At 35.4% G+C, this 22,359-nt stretch overlaps 2 protein-coding genes across 3 annotated transcripts; both read right to left on the bottom strand.

Moving 5' to 3' along the window:
- Positions 1-7,185: 7,185 nt before the first annotated feature.
- Positions 7,186-8,564, bottom strand: LOC127092811 (putative F-box protein At3g16210). The gene has a single exon (XM_051031705.1). The coding sequence runs from the start codon at positions 8,498-8,500 to the stop codon at positions 7,289-7,291; it is 1,212 nt and encodes a 403-aa protein (XP_050887662.1). The 5' UTR covers positions 8,501-8,564; the 3' UTR covers positions 7,186-7,288.
- Positions 8,565-9,756: 1,192 nt separating this feature from the next.
- LOC127097251 (signal peptide peptidase-like 5) lies at positions 9,757-22,240 on the bottom strand. 2 transcript variants are annotated; one of them, XM_051035751.1, is made up of 14 exons: positions 21,997-22,240; positions 21,749-21,907; positions 21,488-21,593; positions 21,055-21,177; positions 20,035-20,192; positions 19,442-19,621; positions 13,230-13,264; positions 12,969-13,125; positions 12,359-12,412; positions 12,160-12,252; positions 11,733-11,875; positions 10,531-10,601; positions 10,316-10,399; positions 9,757-10,064 (listed from the first exon to the last, which is right to left on the bottom strand). In XM_051035751.1, the coding sequence occupies exons 1-14, from the start codon at positions 22,111-22,113 to the stop codon at positions 9,967-9,969; spliced, it is 1,578 nt and encodes a 525-aa protein (XP_050891708.1). In that variant the 5' UTR covers positions 22,114-22,240; the 3' UTR covers positions 9,757-9,966. The 2 variants fall into 2 exon arrangements, 1 of the variants encoding a protein (XP_050891708.1); XR_007792969.1 differs by having other exon boundaries at positions 10,005-10,064; positions 11,737-11,875.
- Positions 22,241-22,359: the final 119 nt, after the last annotated feature.

Raw genomic sequence — 22,359 nt, forward strand, 5'->3', positions numbered from 1 at the left:
TTTGTTTTAGGAGACTGATATAAGACCATTGAGTGGCATTCGGTATCCGCTTTTATTTACTTTCATCTGTTACCATGTACATATCATTGCTCATTGGTTGCCTATTCCAAAGGACACACTTGAATCATCTTCTATATGATTTCAAGAGGTGAACCTTCTTAAAAGTTTTACATTACATTATTCCATCATTCATCCATTATGTCCTAATCCTTTTCACACCTACTTTAAAAAATTTGAGATAAGTCTTGTGCAAACATTCTCACCTCTTTCCAAATTAGAAACCTGGACCCTAAGTCCTTGATTTTTCAAACCTCTTTTGTAAATACTCATTGTGAATTGACATTAATCATACTTTGACCATACTTTATAAATAATCCAAATCAATTAACTTCACCCATTCAAATGTTTTGTGGCTTTGTCCATGTTTGTTAAGTTTTCCATGCATTAGCCGTAGGTTTCAATTACCATAGTGGTTGATGTAATTCTTTCCTATCCTTAGTGAGTTGATTGTAAGCCTTCCATACTTATTATAGGGTTAACCCCTCACTAGTATGTTGAAGCCGTCCTCGCATGGTGGATTGTTGATTCAGGTTGAGTTTTCTCCCATTGGTAATGAAAAGCCTAAGTGCTCTTGTTTTAAAATTGAATCCACTAACTTTTGGAAGTTTTTAGCCGAACTACGGCGTTTTGATCCTTACCTTTGATGGAAGGTACGTAGGCAACGGGTTCATCCGTTCGAACACAAAAATAATTAACTTGTACATTCTTTCCTCATCATCCCACTCATGTTTGCACAATACTTATGTCAATAACAAATAATAATTTTCAAACAACAAGTGTGAAAAGGGCTCCCTAGGAGTACCTAGGACGTAGTGGGTGCCTAACACCTTCCCATTACGTAATTTACCCCTTACCCCGATCTCTGATATTTTATTAGTTTTCTACGAGTAAAACTTCTTACGTTTTTGTTCGCTTTTTAACCAGTCCTTTGGATAAATAAAAGTGCGGTGGCGACTCTATGTTTTTGTATACTTTGTTTATGATTTAATCAATAGATCATATAGTAATGAATACACCACTACACATTCTAAAGGCAGGAGGCCTAGTTACTCTTTGACATTTAAGCACTCTAAAGGCATGAAGCCTAGTTGCTCTTCAACTCCATTTGCTTGGGTATGGGTCCTAAATTCTAAGTCCTTATTGTCCAATTCTTGGCATTTGGTTCACAATCAAACAGACAAACACAAGCACAAAAGTTTATACACAATTATGTACCCAAGTGGGCAAAAGGCAAATGGCATTAACATAAACATGTGCTAAAATGAGTAAAGGGAAAAAAGCAAATGGATAATATGTGCAAGAATTGTAAATTGCATAAAAGTAAAGTGCATAAAGTAAAAGTTAATTGTTAGTGGTTAATGGTTAGTATGCCATAAGGCAAAATTTAGCGCTATGTTAAGCAATCGTAATTGGACTTATGTAGAAGTCACAACTATCTGAGGCCGGTCAATAATAATGTAGGCGACAAACACAAGTTAGGAGTCTTGATTAGTGAACCAAGTCCCAACAACTTGCCATGCCAAAAGAAAAGAGAATTGATCTTGTATTGGTTTAAGTCCTTTGCATGATTTAGGAAACAACCTATCCTTAATGCAAAGCCATTCACTTGATCAATTGATCAAGATGAATTAGATTTGGATCAAGGAAGATTAAATCTCCCTAATCAATGCTAACTTATCAACCTTCAACTCATTGATCAAAAGGAAAAAAGAAGAAGAAGAAGGAGATGAAGAAGAAGAATGGAAATAAAAATGGCAAAAGAAATATAAATGCATTAAATGAAACACAATGTGCCAACCTCCATATGTTGACCAATGACATAGAAAGTCAAGGTCAAACAATCAAAAATAGAAGTGAGATGGAGATTGGGAGTCAAGAAATGAATAAACTATTTTTGGCATTTTTTAATATTCAAAATAAACTTGAATTAAAAATAAATGGAAAGCTCAAACTTCAAAATTACTTCAAATCAACCTTGAAAGGTCCAAGTAATTTATCCCAAGTTCAACAAGGTCAAACAAAGTTTGACAAAAAATTTCAGCATTTTTAAAAGTCAGAAACTATTTTTAATCAATTAAAAATGAATAAAAATGACCTAATTGAACTAAAATCTCAAATAAATCTCAAATCAATTTAAAAACTGATGAGAATATTTTTCATAGATCCATCATCATTCAAATAGGTTAGGAAAATATTTTTGTATTTTTTGAATATCAAAAACTAATTAAAATGAATTAAAAATAACCAGAAAAGAGAAAATTCACAAAAAATATCAAATGATGAAATAAAAAATATTAAAAATCTGAAATAGAAACTAGAATTTATTTGGAAAATAATGCAATTGGTCCCATAATTTTTGGATTAAAAATGAAAGAGATATGATTTTTTGAAATAAAAGGAATTAAAGAAAATAAAATCAAAAAATAAAAAAGGCAAAAAAATAAGGAGCGTTGGATCTGAGCTCATTAATTGAGCTGGCAGATCATACGCTCCTAAGGCGCGCGCCTATGGTGATCCACGGTCAATGCACGCACAGGGAAAAGAAATAGAAGTCATAACAATGGATGATCAGGATTCAATCTGGAAAATAAATCACACGGCCAGGATTCAAACTGGAGATAATGAAGCCACCAGAGCCACCATCTTCTCCGGTGAGCTTCAGGAATCCGGCCAAATTGCAGAAACTCAAACCTCCATCAAATTGTGCGATCTATACATCAATAGAAAGCTGGGATGATGTACATCATCCCTGTACCATCCTTTTTCCCTCTAGATCTCCATGGTGTGAGAAATCAGAGATGAAAAAATCTGGTGTTCATCATTAACTTAATGAATTGCAAAAATTAAAAGCATAAACATGATGCCTCTATTGAGAGGACTTCAGCCAACACAAAATCTAAGTCAATAGGTCAATGGATTAGGAGAATCGAAGAAAATACCAGTTGGAATGTAAGCTTGAGTTCTGGTGATTTGAGCTTGAAACATTGCTTGCTTTGCCAAAACAGAAGTTCAATGAGATGTATGGTGAAGGTTTAGAAACATTAGATCTAAGAATACAACCAGATGAAGCTGAATTCTAGATCTGAAAATTTTAAGAGAAATGAAACTTGCTTCTTTAGTGATGGTTAGGGAATGAATTCTGCAGCATTTCAGGTTGAAATTGGGGTCCGAAATGAATGGAATGAGGTCTCTATTTATAGAGGAAGTGGCAAGGAGAGTGTGAGCAATCCGTGTGCATGGCATGTGAAGTTTCATTGCATGGGCTTGCATGATCATGCTCAAGGCCCAAAAACAATGTCAAATGAGTTCTGAACACCAGCCAGATGGAATTGGACGTGTGAGATGCAAAGGCAATTGCCCATGTAACAAGATTTCAAGTGAATTCTCCATTTGTACCTAAAAAATCATCTCTTCGAAAGTACCATTTAGAAAATCCAAGCATACGCATATGGGTAATGGTTAGAAAGGTCTTTGTATGAGGAACAAATGTTATGTTGGACAAAAACTCATTTGGAGTGTGGAAATTTATGAAATTTGAATTTAAAGTGTGATGTGAAAATCATGTCAATGCAAGGTTTCTAAAATTGGCCAATTTTCAAGCCCTTCTGTTTTGATGATGCAAACTTCAAATGGAAAAACGTCCAACATCAAAGTTGTAGGTCTTTTCAAGACAATCAAAATGGACTTACATTTTGCATCATTTGGATTTTCGATAAAAGAGTTATGAGCACTTGAAGTTGGACTTTTTTGCCTTTTAATGCATTTGGTCAAAAATGACCTATAATGTCTTGCATTATCACATGTATTTCTTTTGAGATTTTGAAAATTTGTTCAACATAACATTTGAAGTAGACATCTTAAGCTTTCCAATGCATTTGATCCCACCTCAAAATCATAAAAAATGAACGAGTTATGTTCTTAGGAAGTTGACCCAAAATTAGGGTTTCAGTCAAAATGATCTATAATGTATTGGAATGGAAGATGGTCTTCCAAGCTTCCAATCAATTTTTGATGAATATGAAAGTTGTTCATATTATCCTTAAGAACATTCTTTCTTTTGGAACCATCTCCATTTGACCAACACATATAAAGCTAGGTCTCAGTGCATTTCAAAATAGTCTGATGACTTCACCGATCAACTTCTCAAGTCTACAACCCATATCTTGATGAATTGATGATTGAGAACACTCAAATAAGTTCAAATATGCATGAAATTATGAATTAAATAACTTCCCTTGATTGTATTTGACCATGGGCTGAGGTTGCTTCATGAGCAAGGCATTATGGTGCACAGATGAATTAGGGCTTCTCTGGGGAACAAACCTCAAATCCTTTGACTTGCTTTGATAAAAAATGATGAATTGAGATACGAGGGAGGCATATTTGATGGATGAGATCTTTGGGAACCATTACCATGCTTGCTTTCATCTTCTCTTGGCCATGTCATTGCATCAAGGACCTCCTAGAAGCTTTTGACCTTGTGATTGCTCAAGAATTCAAGAAAAAGATGTTAGTGACATATTTTTGTGCTTTTGGTTAGTAAATAAAAATGAGAAAAAGCAATGATATACAATTCAAGCATGCTTGGTGATCTCAAACCACTCACAAAGAGTCCCACCCAAAGGCAAAGGGAACCAAGATGCTAATGATCCTTGATGCTATACAAATGCAATGTTATGATGCCATGAGGGATCTTAGGGACAAAATTGGGGTCTTACAGATACCAAGAGATATACATTTTTCGGATTTAGCATTGAGCTTCTTCCTTTTTTCGTCCAAAATATGGACAAAGACTATACAACCAAAACTCTGAAGCAATCAATTGTTGGTTTGTTTCCTTTCCAAGCTTATTTTGGTGTCATGTTCTTCACTGCCAATGTTGGACTTCTATTCAATATGTGGATGCTCCAATTAACGCCTCAGGCCAAAAACATTTCGGAATAGCTTTTCTTGACAACATTCTTCGGACCATGTTTAAAATGTATGATTTTTTCTTTCACAAACCCCATTTTATTGTGGTGTATAAGTTGTAGTTAATTATCTTTGGATAGCGTTCATTTCACAAGAGTTATAAAATTCTTGTGATTTGAACTCTCTCCAACGGTCTATTCGCAACACCTTAATTGCTCTACCACTGTGATTCTCAACCAAGACTTTAAAGCTTTTAAAGGATGAAAAAGCCTCTGAGTTTTCTGGCAAGAACTAAAACCGTGTTCGCCTACTATAATCATCAATGAAGCTAATAAAATACCTCTTGTTTCCATTTAAAGTTGGATTTATAGGTCCACATAGGTCTGAGTGAACCAACTCTAAAGGTTGTTTAGCTCTCCATTTTTTCCCTTTGGAAAGGAATCACGTTGTTGTTTGCCAATAACACAATCTTCACAAACTTGTGAGGGAGTAGTGATTTGAGGAAGCATTATTACCATTCCTTTTTGCAGCAAAGTTTTCAGCTCATTAAAATTGAGATGTATGTATCTAAGTTTCCATAACCAGTCAATGTATTTCATCTTCGCAATGAAGCAAGTCTGAAAATCAACACCATTATCTACAATGATGATTGGAAACATTTTATTTCCTGTCACGTGAACACGAGTTATCATTCCTCCTTTTAAATCTTTGATATTGCATGTTCCACGTCCTACACCTTCAGCAGCAACTGGACCATTGTTGGATGCCTTTAAAGCTCTCTCTTTAGTTGTAGATATGTGACTATTAATTATTTTCTCACGAACCAGCAACGAACGTTGCACCTCATCAACGAAAAGTTTATCAATGTCATGTGATTCCTCATTCGAGCAAACTACGTAATCATATTTTGCAGTCATTGATCGCAGAATTTTTTCAACAACAGTAAAATCTTATAGTTTCTCGCCATGGATCCGCATATTGTTTGCAATTGCCGTCATCCTTGCAAAATAGTCATTGAGCGACTCTCTCATCTTCACATGAAGAATCTCAAAATCTCTTCGAAGGGTTTGACATTGTGCACGCTTCACTTTTGTTGTCCCTTGATATTTGAGTTTCATTGAGTCCCAAATTCACTTGCTGGTGTCTTTCTGAAGAATAGTTTCCAAGATTGTACCTGGAATAAATAATTTATCTTTCTAAAGAATAGTTTCCAAGATTGTACGATCAATAGCCTGAAACAAATAATTTTTCACCTCTAAATCGTTCAATTTTTGTTCATCCCATTGCTTCTTCTAAGTGATTGTCAACAATGTCCCTTTTGGATAAAAAGTAATGCCATCTTCAACTTATAGCCAATATTCTTTTAATATCAACATAGCTCAATGGTTGTGGTGACCATCAAAACGTGGAATTGCTAGTTGAACAAAGTTACCATTTTTATATGTCATTTGCTACTACAAGAAAGTTGTTGCTTTAATCTTTATCAGGTCCGGGATAGGCTCTGATGCCAAATGTTGAAACACTCACAAATAACAACACAAAATTTTAAGGAAAATTTGAATTGATTGAAACTCAAGACACATTTAGCCTTTTAAACATGAATTAATATAACCACCCACTACCATATCCTAAAACATATAGTTTAATAATTGAAACTAAATACTATGCAAACAACTTAAAGTAACTCCATAATAATTAGAATTTATTTAAAATAAGAATTACTAATTAAATTTTAACAGGAATAACATTGTTAATCAAAATTAAAGTCACTAGCATCTTTGACACCACTAAGATAAAAACATACATTTTCATCTTTTTCTAAAAAAAGGAAACAACCCCCTCAAAAGAAATTTAAATCATCTCTATGACCAAAGACTAAATCTCAATACTATAGAGTTACCAAAATAGAGAAACAAAATGTGTATGTGAAAAAAAAACCACCCCATTTATTGTTTTGTTGTCAAGTTTCTCTACAACAAGGTTCTACAGTTCTAATATAAAGAAAATGAACACAAAAACAGAATATTTCGAGTAATTGGGGATATTACATATACACTAATCATACTCTAATTGTAAGACATAAATAGAAACACTAAGAAAATTTCATAAGAAGACAATAATGAAGTTTAAGAAGAGATATACAAGAGTAAAATTGGAGAGCACGTTCATTTAAGAAAAGACAACATTCTTACAAATATCATAAAAACACAAATAATTTGCAAATAAATAAATAAATAAATAAATCTTTAAAGTAAAATTGATAAAAATCATAATAACCATAGTCATATGCCTTCAGGTGAAAACAAGACGAAAAAAACTAGTTCCTTATATCCTCCAATCGAAAAAAACTTTTCTTGTAAATTCCTATCTTGCAACAAGATTGATCTCCTTTAACACCAATCTCTTCAATTCTTTGGGTGTTCACATCAATCCGGACTAATTCATCGTCTTCTTTTCTAAAAAAAACATATCCCATCTTCCCAATTCCAATTGGGCATAGGGACCCGTCAATAGAAGGTATGACACTAAAACTTAATAGTTTGATCCATGATTCCTTCACACAAAGTTGACCCAGAATTGATATATCATAAATAAAACAATCGTCATCCCGATTTGAGATTATAGCAATGGATCCATTTAAAACAACCAAGTGTTTATAATAATTTAATATTCCATGAATGGGTGTTGTAAAAAACACTTCATCACTAAGGTCAAATGACACTAGGCATGATTCGGTATTACCACAAAAAACCAACCAATGACATGCACCATCCATGTACACTTCCTTAGCATTAAATGCATTATCAAAAAACCATTGAGAGAAATCCATGTCCGCTATCCTCCAAGAGTTAGTTTTTAAACTATATATCTCACACAGTCTTAGTTGCCGAGAACGACGGTCAAAGCGTTCAAACGATACATACTGAAGGACCTTAAAGTCATTTCCAACTTGATCATAACCAAATCCATGAAAGTCATGAGACACTTCCATGTTAGGGTTTTCTGATAGAGACTCCTCTGGACTAGGAGGAATGACGACAAATTCTTCCGTAGCCGGATTCCACAATACATACCGGGCTTTTTTCTTCCTTACGTCTCCTTGCCCGATACAAAAAATGCCGTTAACACTTGTGCGGCCGACAATACTAAGATCACCGTCATCCTCTTCAAATGGAGGTGGTAACTTTAATTTGAGTCTGTTCTCGAGAAAATGCACTTCATCGTGGTAACGATAATCAGGTGTGACAGGCAATTCAAGATGTTTTATCACGAGAAATGTATGATCGTAATCAGAACCGTGATGCGAAATGAAATGGTTGCGGAACATGGTCATGAAATGAGAGTTATCAAATAAAATGGACCATGATTTGCGTACGCATCCAAAGCGCTTCAATGATTTAATGCCAAGTTTTGAAAGAACATAAAAGGCAAGATCATCGTTAATATAGTTTCTACTAACCTTTGAATCGGAGGATTTGTTTCCTTTATCCATCGGATCACCGTTGGAGACGGCGGCGGAATCCATCATCGAGTTGAACGGTTGTGATAGCTTCTGCCGATTGTGTTGAACGGTGGTGACAGTGAACGGTTGTCATAGCATCTGGTGGTTGCTTGATTTAAAGGCCCATTTACTTATTTTACTTACACAGGCCCATTATTAATTTTTAATGATAAAAAGTAGAAGAAAACAAAAACATTTCATTTTTTTCACCGTAATTTACTTTTGATTTTTTTTTTACTGTTCTGACATAAAAAAAACATAATTATTATTTTTTCAAATATTTAACATAATTCATTAATTAAAAACACAAACTAATAAACAATATTTATTATTATAAATGTTAAACATGGATATAATGTCCTTGTGATTCGAATTTTGGCTCAATGGTGAGTTTTTAGAGGTTATAACCACTTCGGAAAAAAATAAATTAAATATATAATAGTTAATATTTTTTTTTGTCTTATATCTTATAGTCGGAGTTGATTTTGATGTCTAAAAATAACTCTTTCAATCTTAACAAAACTACAACAACATCAACAATAATTATATTATGTATTTATCTCAACAAAAACAATAAACATATTACGTATTTATCACAACAAAAACAATAACATATAACATTTAATCTTAATTTAAACAACAACAACATTAAATCTTTTGAATTTAGGGTCTCAACAACAACCGTAACAACAAAAACAATATTAATATAACATGAATAGTTAGATATAAGACGTCAAAGAAACGATTTTGGTATTTTCTTCTTGCAAGTATCGAACGAGAGTCCTGAACACATATTATCTTTGTATTTTCTTTCTTTTTTATGAATTGGAGAAGATATTGATATCGAGATGGAGTTATGATATAATGGTGAACAAGTTGAGAATCATATCTGTACATGATTCGCGTTGTTAATGAAGAAAATAAACTTTGTTAGGATTGTGGATGTGTTGCTTTAGTCTAGTGAAACTGAAGAGACCTATAAACTAAGATATATATATTTCAACTTAACTAAAGATTCTGGATTCGAACTCACTCTGGACATACAACAATGTTAAACTTTTTTAGAGTTTCGATGCTTATTATGATCCTCCACTGCTCAAAAATTAATCTATGCAATTACGAGTAGAAAATATATGGTTTATATACACACAAGAAAACATGGTTTATATATACCCACGAAAAACACAGTCTAGCACAATGAGAATAGCACTAGAACCGTAAATTTCACAACACTTTGTTTTCTTTCTCTGTAGCGTGAATTATGAAGCAGATTTATAAAATAATAATAATAACTTTTAAATTTAAAATAAAAAGAAAAGAAAGGACATTAATTTTCGTTAATTAATTATTAATTACAAAAGATATTTACTGAAGCCTGAGAAAGAATAGCATGTACACCTGATACTTTTACTACCACTAAATAAATCGCATGTCATTAAGTTAATATTGATATGTGAGATAATTTTCCTAGTTGCATCAAACAGTGCAATGATTCAAACGTCAGAAGGTTCTTTAGATGAACACGAGTCTTCTTCATAATTCCAAATAGCCTCGAGCTCACCTCTTATACATCCCAATACCACAGCGACTCCTGTCCAAATAATTTGACAACAATTGAACATTAGAGAAGCTAACTTATTAGAACCTAAGGACGGATACCCCAAATAAGACACTGACACAACAACACCGATAATAATATAAAAATAAATAAATTAAAAGTAATAATAAATATCTGTGCAGGTGTCGGTGTCCGATACGGACACATCATTTTTCAGAGGTGTCGGTGCTACATAGATTAGAACCACTGGCCGTATCTAATCTAAAGCAAAAAAAACTAAGTACCTAGTGTACATGGAACGAGGTAGAGGAGTGCAGGTTGTCCATGACCGTTCATCAAATATAACCCCAAATATGTGAAGATCAGACCTGAAATAGGAAACCATGGTAGCTTTTACATAGAGTACAAGCTTAAATAAATGACCAACCAACATGGAAGATTCCGATATGGAGACCCAAAAAAAAGAAAATCAATGCTTAACAACTGCAAAAGAACTTACCAAAGCCATAGCCAACTACCAACCAAAGAAAATATCCATCAAATACCCCCTTGTTATTATTTTTGTCGAATCTGAGACCATCAAAAGCCGTAACAAATACATAAGTACAAAACATATTGTCCAATGTAAATTGGAAAATTTAAAACCAACATTAATATTTAAAAAGTTCTTTTATGACATGAAACCACGATGCTTATGCAAAAATCACCAACCCAAAAGACAAAAGGATAGGAAGTTCATAAATAATTGATTGTCTTTCTAACTTGATGTTAAATACGTGTGATCCATATTGATCCCAAAAAATTGAAGCGTGAGAAACAAATTTTCTCATTGAACAACATTATCCAAAATTTACATTGTTTAGAAGTTGGGAAATACAAAAAATGATTCTGGGATTTGTTCAAACCTAAGATAGAGGGGGCAATGGCTTATCAATTTGGCATCTTAGAACATTGTCATAAAAACTTTTCCCTCAAATCAAATTTTATGTAGCAAGGAGTAATTCAGAGCAAGTATGGGATTCAAGAAAACCAAAATGAGGGTAGAAATCACCAATGTTCTTAAATTCGTGACTTAAGTTCATAGGATTTCACAATTTTACACAAGTTCGGCGATCCAAATCGCATGCTTAGACTTCTTCCATATATTAAGGCATGGCTGGCTTTCTTGAAGATTTTGAGAGGATTTGTGGATTTGGATCGTCCTTCCGTTATTTCATATCCACGCGATTATTCTAATAAGGGTAATGTAAGGGTGTCACTCATGGGGACACTAACTCGGGTGGGCAAGTCAACATGTGATGGGGAATAAAATTTTGCTAGAGATCCGAGAATCCAGAGAAAATATACTGAGGCTAACTAACTCTAAATGAAAAGACCGTGTGAGATATATATGTTATAAGGGAGAATTAGAATGGGTGTGGAAAATTATTGTTTATTGCCTCTACCTCCTTTGTGAACTCCCTTCTTTCTGCTCTCTCAAAACCCTTCTTAGCCTATAATTCTCCATTGTACCGGTTAATATTCCTCCTACTACATACACTGACGGGAGACAAGGCAGAGATAAATCATAAATTCATAAACTTTAAAATCAATATGAAACATATTTAGAAAACATGAAAAGGCTTGATGCATATCATTGCAAATATGCGTGTTGAATTTTACTTCATTCAAATATATTAGTGTACATTTTTAAGTTAATACCTACGAGTAAAGGAAACAAGCAAACCAGGAAACAGAATATCTCCAAATCCAATCATATCATAGCCACCCCAAGGATCAGAAGGACGGGGAAATCTCAAAAGCATAGGAATTGCTTCACCGCCTGCCTTGTCACCACGGGCAACCTAGAAAAGAAAACATATAACTATAAGACACCGGTTTTCTTTGGTGTAACAATTAGAGAGAAGAAACACCGAGAACATTTAGAAAAAAAATTGAAAAAGTTCGGTTCTTCCTTGAGAATGAAAAAAAAAACAATAAAAAGACAAATATCAAATAAAATAGCTAAGAAATGAAAGGAAAAAAAAGATTAGTTAGTGGTATATAATTTGAGAATTTATAACAGAGATTCAAAGTTGAAAGAAACAGATCAAGTAAAAGAACTATAGACATGAAAAATAAGACTTACGGTAATCATAACACTCTTCTGGAATATCACTGGGGATATGAATACCCAAAAAATGTCATATACAAATGCACAACAAAGTAGTACAGTAGCAACCTAGGATATCAGAAGCATAAGAAAATGATCAGAAATGTTATAACTAATGTCAGAAAATAATGAGCAAGGAATCAAAATTATAAACACAGGGATCCCAATCAATTACCTTGATATTAGGCAAGCGAGCCAATTGCAATACTGTTATCATTAAACAGATACCCTGTAAAGAATAAAGTTGTATTTCAAGTGAATTGTATCAAATAAAATAAAAAGATTGAATAAAGAGCCCATTGCCTGTGAATGTTAACAATCATTATTGAGACAACAAGCCATTTTTCAGTGCACTGTTGCAGAAAGCTTGTTATAGAATCAACAACATAACAATATTGTCATTGACATTACACAATCGTAAGAATTAAGTTGGAAAAAATTACATGCATATGTGTGTGCTAGTGCATTTGTATGTTTGTAGGTAGATAAGAGGGTGCAATGTATGGAAATATATTTCAAAGGAAATATGAACTCTTCAACAAATGTAAATCTAAGACTAGAAACCGTGCAACTTCTGCCTTTGTTTCTGAAACCATTTTCCAGGGTTTGTCTCAGTTCTTCAATTAGAGTCGTTCGGTGACATGTTTAAATAAAAAGGATTGAATCTCATATAATAATCATTATGAGCAATATGTTCCAAAGTTTGTCTCTATGCCTTAAAGTTTTAATACAGAAACTACAATGCTAATAGAAAAATTGTGGTGGTACGAGAAGTTGACACTTACAAGAACATCTTGGCCAAACCATGAAAATGATTCTCGTCGAGTAATAGCCCATATTACCGCAAATGCCATACAAAATAGTAGCACTACTAATGAGAAAATAGATACCACCCCAAACAAAGGTAATTTCACAGTCTTCTTTCCATAATTCGGATGATTTCTGCTCATATATTTGAAAAATAAATGAAAAATTAACAAACACATAATATGCATAAAGAATAGTAATTTTAATTTTTATGAGAAGAAATAAGACATCTATTATACTTTAAAGTGAGGCTTACAATACAATTATGCATCCCCTGAAAAGAAAAAGAAAAAAATTTAAAAAAACTTTAATTAGTGTAAAGAGGAGTTAAGCAATTAAGAAAAATTAAAACCCAAATGAATTTAAAAGACTAATACCCTCTGATATATTTTTTATAGTAAAAATAAACTATTAAAAAAAGAGGAAGAATAAAGTCACGGACGGACAAAATATGCTCGATAGAAAAAAATCAATACAACAATAAACTGACTCGAGCATATAGTGAAGTTTCACATTCTCTTATATGTGAAACAATAGTTCCCTTAAAACTAGCATGAATAAAAAACAAGCTTGTACAATAGAAGTAAATCTCGATGGATCCATTTCCTGCTTAAAAGCATGGTTGATCGCCAATGGTTGTGTGCAAACTTGCGGAAGAGAAGAATCCAATACCTTTTCACTTCTTATTAATCTTGAATGCCACTCACCACTGTCCTTCTCGCCAATTAGAGATGAAAAATATTTGTGTACAGAGATTTACTATTGTATATAATGGAATCATTGCCTAGCTGTGTTGTTGAAGGAGAGTTTAGGTGTTTAACATGTTGGACTGGACATTTATATGAACTACTTTCCACCTAATTGGATTAAACATTTATATTCTTTGTTCAAGAGTTTAATTGGTGGGGGAGTAGTTGTCTTATGCCATCCCATCTCCATCTGCAATCTAGTCTAGATGGTTATTTTGGTTGTGTATATTGATGAGAGTGATGGCACGGGTAACTCTTTGTGCTCCTAAAGCCTTTAAACCTCCAAGCACAGCTGCTCATACATACACTAATGGTTATGAAATCCAACAAAATCAATATAGTATAATCAGAATGGTGTAACACTGAATGTTTATTGAGTTATAACACTTATAGTTTCTATTGTTACAGTGTTTTTATCATAGATGGGAATAGGGGAACCAATACCTTGAGCAAACCATGAAATACATCTTAGATCCACATGCCTACATTTCTAGCCATACTATTCCACCCTCTATTTTTCAATAGTAGTCAACAAAAGAATAGTAACTTTGAATTTTGACCAAGAGAATAGTAACTTTGAAGTTTGACCAAGAGAATAGTAACTTTGAATTTGACCACATGAATCCTATAAATACTCATTGAAGTTGTAGGAAAATTCAATTTTTCTCAAGACAATGAATGCATTTGCATTTGACAGAAAAATTGTAATTTGAGAGTTAGAGAAATTTTCTAGTGTGAGAAAAATTTCTGTGAGAGAAACTCTTGGGTGTAATTGGGTTGTGGGTGAGAGAAACTTTTGAGTGTTTGTAAACACAATGTATTTTTCTCTTTTCAATAAAAGGTCTGCAGCAGCCCGGAGACGTAGGCATACTTGGCCGAACTCCGTTATCAATTGTGTGTGTGTTTTTATGCTTCCGCATATTATTGTTTTTACGAATCTGACTAAGAGGAAATTCGGCGTAGTTTTCTAACAACTGGTATCAGAGCTGGTTGGTTCGGCCGAATAATTGTTTTGGGGGAAAGTACTATTCATGTGAATAGTAACTTTGTGATTAGTGTTTTTCGTGAATAGTGAAAATTGGTCAGCATTACCAATTTTTTCGGTGGTTTGCATAGATTATCATAGGCGATCCAGAGGAGTCAGGTTCGAGTAGGAACTATGGCGGCAGACGAAGGAAAAGTGAAAATCGAAAAGTTCGACGGTGCGGACTTCAGCTTTTGGAAGATGCAAATAGAGGATTATTTGTATCAGAAAAGCATGCATCAACCTCTCACGAGTAAACCAGCAGATATGAAAGAAGATGACTGGAAACTTCTTGATAGAAAGGCTCTTGGAGTCATTCGATTGACGTTATCTCGCAATGTTGCCTTCAACATTGCCAAAGAAAAGACTACGGCTGGTCTTATGAAGGCCCTTTCTAACATGTACGAAAAGCCATCGGCCTCAAACAAAGTTCATTTGATGAGGCGGTTGTTCAACTTACGGATGGCAGAAGGTGCATCAACGGCGCAACATCTAAATGAACTCAGCACAGTCACAACCCAGTTGAGTTCAGTTGGAATCGACTTTGATGATGAAGTACGGGCTTTGATACTCTTGTCTTCCCTACCAGAAAGTTGGAATGCTACTGTCACAGCTGTGAGTAGCTCATCGGGAAGCAACAAGTTAAAATTTGATGATGTTCGTGATTTGGTTCTCAGTGAGGAGATCCGACGGAGAGAGTCGGGTGAATCATCAACCTCTTCAGTATTGCATACAGAGTCAAGAGGAAGGAGTTCAACCAAAGGAAGCGGACGCGGAAAATCAAAAGAAAGGCGATCCAAGTCCAGAAATCATCATAGTTCTAACAACTCAAAGACTATTGAGTGTTGGAATTGTGGGAAGACGGGACACTATAAAAACCAGTGCAGGAGTGCACCAAAGAGACATGAGGCGAAAGATGAGGCAAACGTTGCTTCAACCTCAAGAGGAGGTGATGCATTAATATGCTCTTTGGAGAACAAGGAAGAGTCGTGGGTGTTAGACTCTGGAGCATCCTTTCACGCAACTTCGCAGAAAGAACTCATCGAGAATTATGTCCCTGGAAACCTTGGTAAAGTTTACCTTGGTAATGAACAATCTTGCGAGATTGTAGGAAAAGGTGTAGTGAAGATCATGTTGAACGGGTCTGTTTGGGAGCTGAAGAATGTCAGACATATCCCCGACCTGACAAAGAACTTAATCTCAGTAGGTCAGTTGGCCAGTGACGGCTACACAACAATCTTCCACGGAGATCAGTGGAAAATTTCAAAGGGTGCAATGACGATAGCTCGCAGTAAAAAGAGTGGTACTCTTTACAAGACGGCAGGAGAATGTCATCTTATTTCGGTGGCAGCAAGTGGAAATCCCAACCTATGGCACCAGAGACTTGGCCATATGAGTGAGAAAGGGATGAAGGTAATGCACTCGAAGGGCAAACTTCCAGGTCTTCAGTCAGTAGAAATTGACATGTGTGAAGACTGTATATTTGGAAAGCAGAAGAGAGTTAGCTTTCAGACAAACGGAAGGAAGCCAAAGAAGGAGAGACTCGAGCTCGTTCACTCTGATGTTTGGGGTCCAACGACAGTCTCATCCATTGGTGGAAAACGATACTTTGTGACTTTTATTGACGACCACTCCAGAAAGGTATGGGTATACTTTCTGAAACATAAATCTGAAGTATTTGAAGCTTTCAAGATATGGAAAGCCATGGTGGAGAATGAGACAGGGTTGAAGATCAAAAAGCTCAGAACCGACAATGGTGGTGAATATGAAGACACCAGATTCAAGAAGTTTTGCTATGGGCATGGGATCAGAATAGAGAGGACCGTGCCAGGTACGCCTCAACACAATGGTATAGCTGAGCGCATGAACCGAACATTGACTGAAAGAGCCAGAAGCATGTGTGTGCAATCAGGTCTTCCAAAGCATTTCTGGGCCGAAACAGTCAACACAGCAGCTTACTTGATCAACCGAGGTCCATCAGTGCCATTGGAACATAGACTACGAGAAGAGGTATGGAGCGGAAAAGAGGTAAAACTCTCACATCTTAGAATTTTCGGCTGTACAGCATATGTACACATCAGCGATCAAGGCCGGAACAAGCTTGATCCCAAATCAAAGAAGTGTACTTTCATTGGTTACGGTGAAGATGAGTTTGGTTACCGTCTTTGGGATGACGAGAACAGAAAGATGATCCGCAGTAGAGATGTGATCTTCAATGAGAGGGTAATGTACAAGGACAAGCATGATACAGGTGCCATCAACTCAGAACCAAGTGGGCCAGTTTATGCAGATGTGGACGATGTCCTTGAAAGACCCACAGTTGATAGTCCTCAGCCAGAAGAATCAACTGAACCAGGCAATGTGCAGCAGTCTGACAGAACAGAGCATTCTACTCCAGCTCCGGAGTTAAGGAGGTCTTCTCGAGTTCCTGTACCTAACAGGAAATACATGAGCTACATGTTGTTGACAGATGGAGGAGAACCTGAAGACTATGCAGAAGCATGTCAGACAGTAGATGCGAACAAGTGGGAGTTTGCCATGAAAGACGAGATGAAGTCTTTGATCTCAAATCAAACATGGGAACTAGAAGAGTTACCTATGGGAAAGAAGGCACTTCACAATAAATGGGTGTATCGAGTGAAGCAGGAGCATGATGGCTCTAAAAGATATAAAGCTCGACTTGTTGTAAAAGGATTCCAGCAAAAGGAAGGAGTCGATTACACCGAGATTTTCGCACCAGTTGTGAAGCTCAATACTATCAGGTCTGTGTTAAGTATTGTTGCCAGTGAAGAGCTCTACTTGGAGCAGTTGGACGTGAAGACTGCATTTCTTCACGGAGACCTAGATGAGGAGATCTATATGCACCAACCAGAAGGTTTCTCAGAGAAAAAGAATATGGTGTGCAGATTAAAGAAGAGCTTGTATGGCCTAAAGCAAGCTCCAAGGCAGTGGTATATGAAGTTTGAGAGCTTCATGCACAAGGAAGGTTTCAAGAAGTGCAATGCTGACCACTGTTGTTTCTTCAAGAGATATAACTCCAGTTATATCATTTTGCTACTTTATGTCGATGATATGTTAGTAGCAGGTCCAGATATGACCGAGATCAGAAATTTGAAGAAACAATTGTCAAAAGAATTTGACATGAAAGATTTAGGTCCAGCGAAGAAGATCCTTGGAATGCAAATCACGAGAGATAAGCAAAAGGGAACCTTGCAGTTATCTCTGACAGAGTACATCAACCGTGTTTTGCAGAGATTCAACATGGACAACGCCAAACCGGTTAGCACACCTTTGGCTAGTCATTTTCGTCTATCAAAGGATCAGTCCCCTAAGACAGAGGAAGATAAGGAATTAATGGCTAAGATTCCATATGCTTCAGCCATAGGAAGTTTGATGTACGCGATGGTCTGCACGAGGCCAGACATTGGCCATGCAGTGGGAGTTGTAAGCAGGTTTATGTCAAATCCAGGTAAAGCTCATTGGGAAGCTGTGAAATGGATTTTGAGATATCTACGAGGCACTAAGGAGAAGTGTTTGTGCTTTAGTAAAGGTAAGTTAAAAGTACAAGGGTACGTAGATGCAGACTTTGCAGGTGAAGTTGATCACCGAAGAAGCATGACTGGTTACATATTTACTGTTGGTACTAGTGCTGTTAGTTGGATGTCGCGGATACAAAAGATTGTTGCTCTATCCACTACAGAGGCTGAATATGTCGCAGTAACAGAAGCTAGCAAAGAATTGATATGGCTTCAGGGATTGTTAACAGAGTTGGGTTTCATCCAAGAGGATAATGTCTTGCACAGTGATAGTCAGAGTGCAATACATCTGGCAAAGAATTCAGCATTTCACTCTCGAACGAAGCACATTGATCTCCGTTATCACTTCATCAGATCTCTGATTGAGGATGAGGTACTAACATTGAGGAAGATCTTAGGAAGCAAGAATCCAGCAGACATGTTGACAAAGGTGGTGACCATTGACAAACTGAAGTTGTGCTCAACTTCAGTTGGCCTGCTAGAATAATATGCAAGAGAGGCTGCTGCATGATCGAGGTGTGAAGACCGACTGAAGTCAGTCTTCAAGTGGGAGATTGTTAGATCCACAGGCCTACATTTCTAGCCATACTATTCCACCCTCTATTTTCCAATGGTAGTCAACAAAAGAATAGTAACTTTGAATTTTGACCAAGAGAATAGTAACTTTGAAGTTTGACCAAGAGAATAGTAACTTTGAATTTGACCACATGAATCCTATAAATACTCATTGAAGTTGTAGGAAAATTCAATTTTTCTCAAGACAATGAATGCATTTGCATTTGACAGAAAAATTGTAATTTGAGAGTTAGAAAATTTTCTAGTGTGAGAAAAATTTCTGTGAGAGAAACTCTTGGGTGTAATTGGGTTGTGGGTGAGAGAAACTTTTGAGTGTTTGTAAACACAGTGTATTTTTCTCTTTTCAGTAAAAGGTCTGCAGCAGCCCGGAGACGTAGGCATACTTGGCCGAACTCCGTTATCAATTGTGTGTGTGTTTTTATGCTTCCGCATATTATTGTTTTTACGAATCTGACTAAGAGGAAATTCGGCGTAGTTTTCTAACAATACATACACATGGACATACAGATGCATATATATCAGGTAGGACAGGTAGGAATAGAATCAATGAAAATGAGCTACCTTACCTCAATACCACCAATACAAAAAAGTACAATCAGAATCCAGATAAACCAAGATGACATGAAGAAGAACAGTAGCACAAGAAACGTAGAAGCCGTAATGACAAAGACGACAGCCCCCCTTGCATCTATGTTAACAATTTCATCTTCAGAATCACCAGCCCCTTTTTTAGCAGTGGAAGATTCCTAGCAAAAGAATAGAAACATACATGTGTAAACTAATTTGCTTGAAGATGCATTAGTATAAGAAGTAAAGTAAACTTGTAATCATTAACAAGATGAACGTAGATGAGAAGAAGACTTGCTTGGTGAACCGTAGCTCTAGTCTAAGTTCTAAATTATAAAAGTTAACTGATTGCAATGATCTGTGTCTAATTATACAGAAGGCAGTCAAAGATAAAAGGAAATGCATAGTAGCATTCACGCTAAGGTCCGTTGGTGATTACAAATTCTCCGTTAACTATTGTTAAAACATTCGTTAAATTAATAAAAATGTGCCTTTCTATCAGGATAGATTAATAATTATATAGTTATTGCTTAATATAATTAAGAAAACATCACAAACTAATACAAATAGATATAAGGTTGTATGGAAAAACCTTAGGAGAAAAATCATTATAGTGTTCATCAGCCTTATCAGTAGCAGTGAAGTCTGCCCATAATGAGGCGCATATAACTGTTCCGACAGACATCAACCACAAACATCCAACGGAGAAATCTATAACTGGACGAACTGGAGCATATAGTAGAACTTCCACTGCAATGGACAACTCAAAATTAACCATCTATAAATCTTGTGGGAATAGACATCTAACAGAAATATATATTATTTTTCTTCATAAAACATGTGATGTTTTCCTTTTAACATTCAAAGAACTTAAGAGAATGCATGGGTGCATGCAGGGACGAATCTAGGGGAGGGAAACCATGGGCTACATCCCATCTTTGGATCCGTCCATGAGTGCATGTATGTATCTATTTGGAAGAGAGAGTCCAGTCAAAAACATATCCCCATCAAAATAAAACAACATAGTGCTACCAGTTTAGTGATTTTAGTATTTAGTTAATCTTTAATTCGTTGTACGTAACTATGAATAAAAAACTTGTGGGGCTACAAGTTAAGTTATTTTAGTATTTACTTCATCTTTAATTCATTGTAGAGTACAATGAAATCAAGAAACATCAGAAGTCTAGGATACAGTATAAAATAACAGTTGAGTGCAATGTATTCGGCGGGGAAGCTTTTCATATTAAGTTTTAACCTATCAAGTCCTCTAGTTATAATCATTTCTACATTACCTATCTAAAGGATGCAAGCAATATAAAAAAACTTGATGATTCCCTTTTCCTATATACAAGAACATCCTCCTCATTCTTCATCACGAATAAATTTTAGACAACCAAATAATATTCTCAATAGAAGACATTCGCGTCCACATGGCTTCTTCAATTAACCATGGGATCCCTCCTATATAGTTCTTATCATGGTTGAAAGAGTTATACGTTGAGACGACCAATTAATATATACATTGAGACAACATAATAGATAATTAAGTGCAAATCTCTTTCTGAAACAATATAGAAATCCGAATAGAAGTTTTATAAATTGAAATCCTGACCTTTCTTTCCCGACGTCAAAGAATTCTTGAGATTTTCCGCCAATGTCTGTGTTACTTCCACTACTGGGATTGAAATGTCTATCTTTTCCGTAGTATCACTGGGGCAGTTGATCTCAACGAGCTCTGAGAGAAAATAAACAGATATATTTCAGACAAATACAATCATGTAAAACCTACTTGGCAAAAAACAAAGTAAACATTTAAAAGAACATAACAAGTCAAATAGAACTAGTGGTAATGCATTTAGTGCCTCATTGATTGATATCTGTTAAAATCAACTCGAAGTGGTTACCACGAGAATTAATTAGGATGCCAATGTCAATAGATAGTGTTTGTTATTGTTACCGAGACAGACAATTTAACAAACATGCAGGAAGGAATACATTTGAGTGAAAAGAATTGCATGAGTGTGGCATATGGATTGGGTAGTTACGGTCATTTATCATCAACACGGCCGTAGCGCCCCCTGATTGTGCAATCGTAGCTTTAGTTGCGTAATCACAATTGCCGCGGACACAAACAGCAACTGATCCAGATACCTACAATACAAAAACCACATAATGAGAAAACCTTATATATATATATATATATATATATATATATATATATATATATATATATATATATATATATATATATATATATAATGAAAATGTTGATACAATATGAAATAAAATAGGTTTATGAAAGGTACCTTTGAAGTTGAAAGGGAACAACAATCAGCGGGAACAGAAGAAACAAGAGGAGTTCTGAGAGATTGAGCAGCATCTTCAGGCAACGAAGAGCCAAATTTCGCGGTCATGCCATTAACCATGTCAGCTTCTTTGCCATCAATCCAATTCTTCACTTTAATCTACAACAATTGAATTGAAACTTCAAATTTCAAAATTCAAATTTCAAATGCATGATTGGTGAAATAAGAACGAAATGAAAAGCAATTACCAATTGCGTTTCGTGATTGCATGAGGCATTGTTGTCAACGGCATTCACTGCTGCAAAGAATGATAGAATGAGAAAAGCTACCGCCGGGAAGGGGGAAGAACACGAAAACCACGGCATTATTGAATCCAATTCCGGCGAGTTGATAGAGAGAGAAAATGATTTGGATTGGTGTTAGAGAATTTGTTTTGTTTCCCTCTCTCACTTCCGCAATGGAATGATTTGGAGATTGATAGATAGAGAGAGATTGGCGCCATTTGTTTGCTTTGCTTCCTCTCATAGCATAAACGGTAACTTCTATAAACCAATAACAAAACCCCACCTTCATTATTGAATTCTATTTTTTCTATTTTAAATTCAACTCTA

Source organism: Lathyrus oleraceus, chromosome 6 (assembly GCF_024323335.1).
Source record: "Lathyrus oleraceus cultivar Zhongwan6 chromosome 6, CAAS_Psat_ZW6_1.0, whole genome shotgun sequence".
Taxonomy (NCBI): domain Eukaryota; kingdom Viridiplantae; phylum Streptophyta; class Magnoliopsida; order Fabales; family Fabaceae; genus Lathyrus; species Lathyrus oleraceus.

Excerpts from the sequence above, each read along its gene's own strand:
- LOC127097251 (XM_051035751.1), bottom strand. The coding sequence starts at position 22,113 with ATGCCGTGGTTTTCGTGTTCTTCCCCCTTCCCGGCGGTAGCTTTTCTC. Across the intron at positions 21,594-21,748 it reads GTTCCCTTTCAACTTCAAAG|GTATCTGGATCAGTTGCTGT; the intron begins GTACCTTTCATA and ends TTTGTATTGTAG. Across the intron at positions 10,602-11,732 it reads CTTGTTTCCTTTACTCGTAG|ATTCGACAAAAATAATAACA; the intron begins GTATTAACTTAA and ends TGATGGTCTCAG.
- LOC127092811 (XM_051031705.1), bottom strand. The coding sequence starts at position 8,500 with ATGATGGATTCCGCCGCCGTCTCCAACGGTGATCCGATGGATAAAGGA.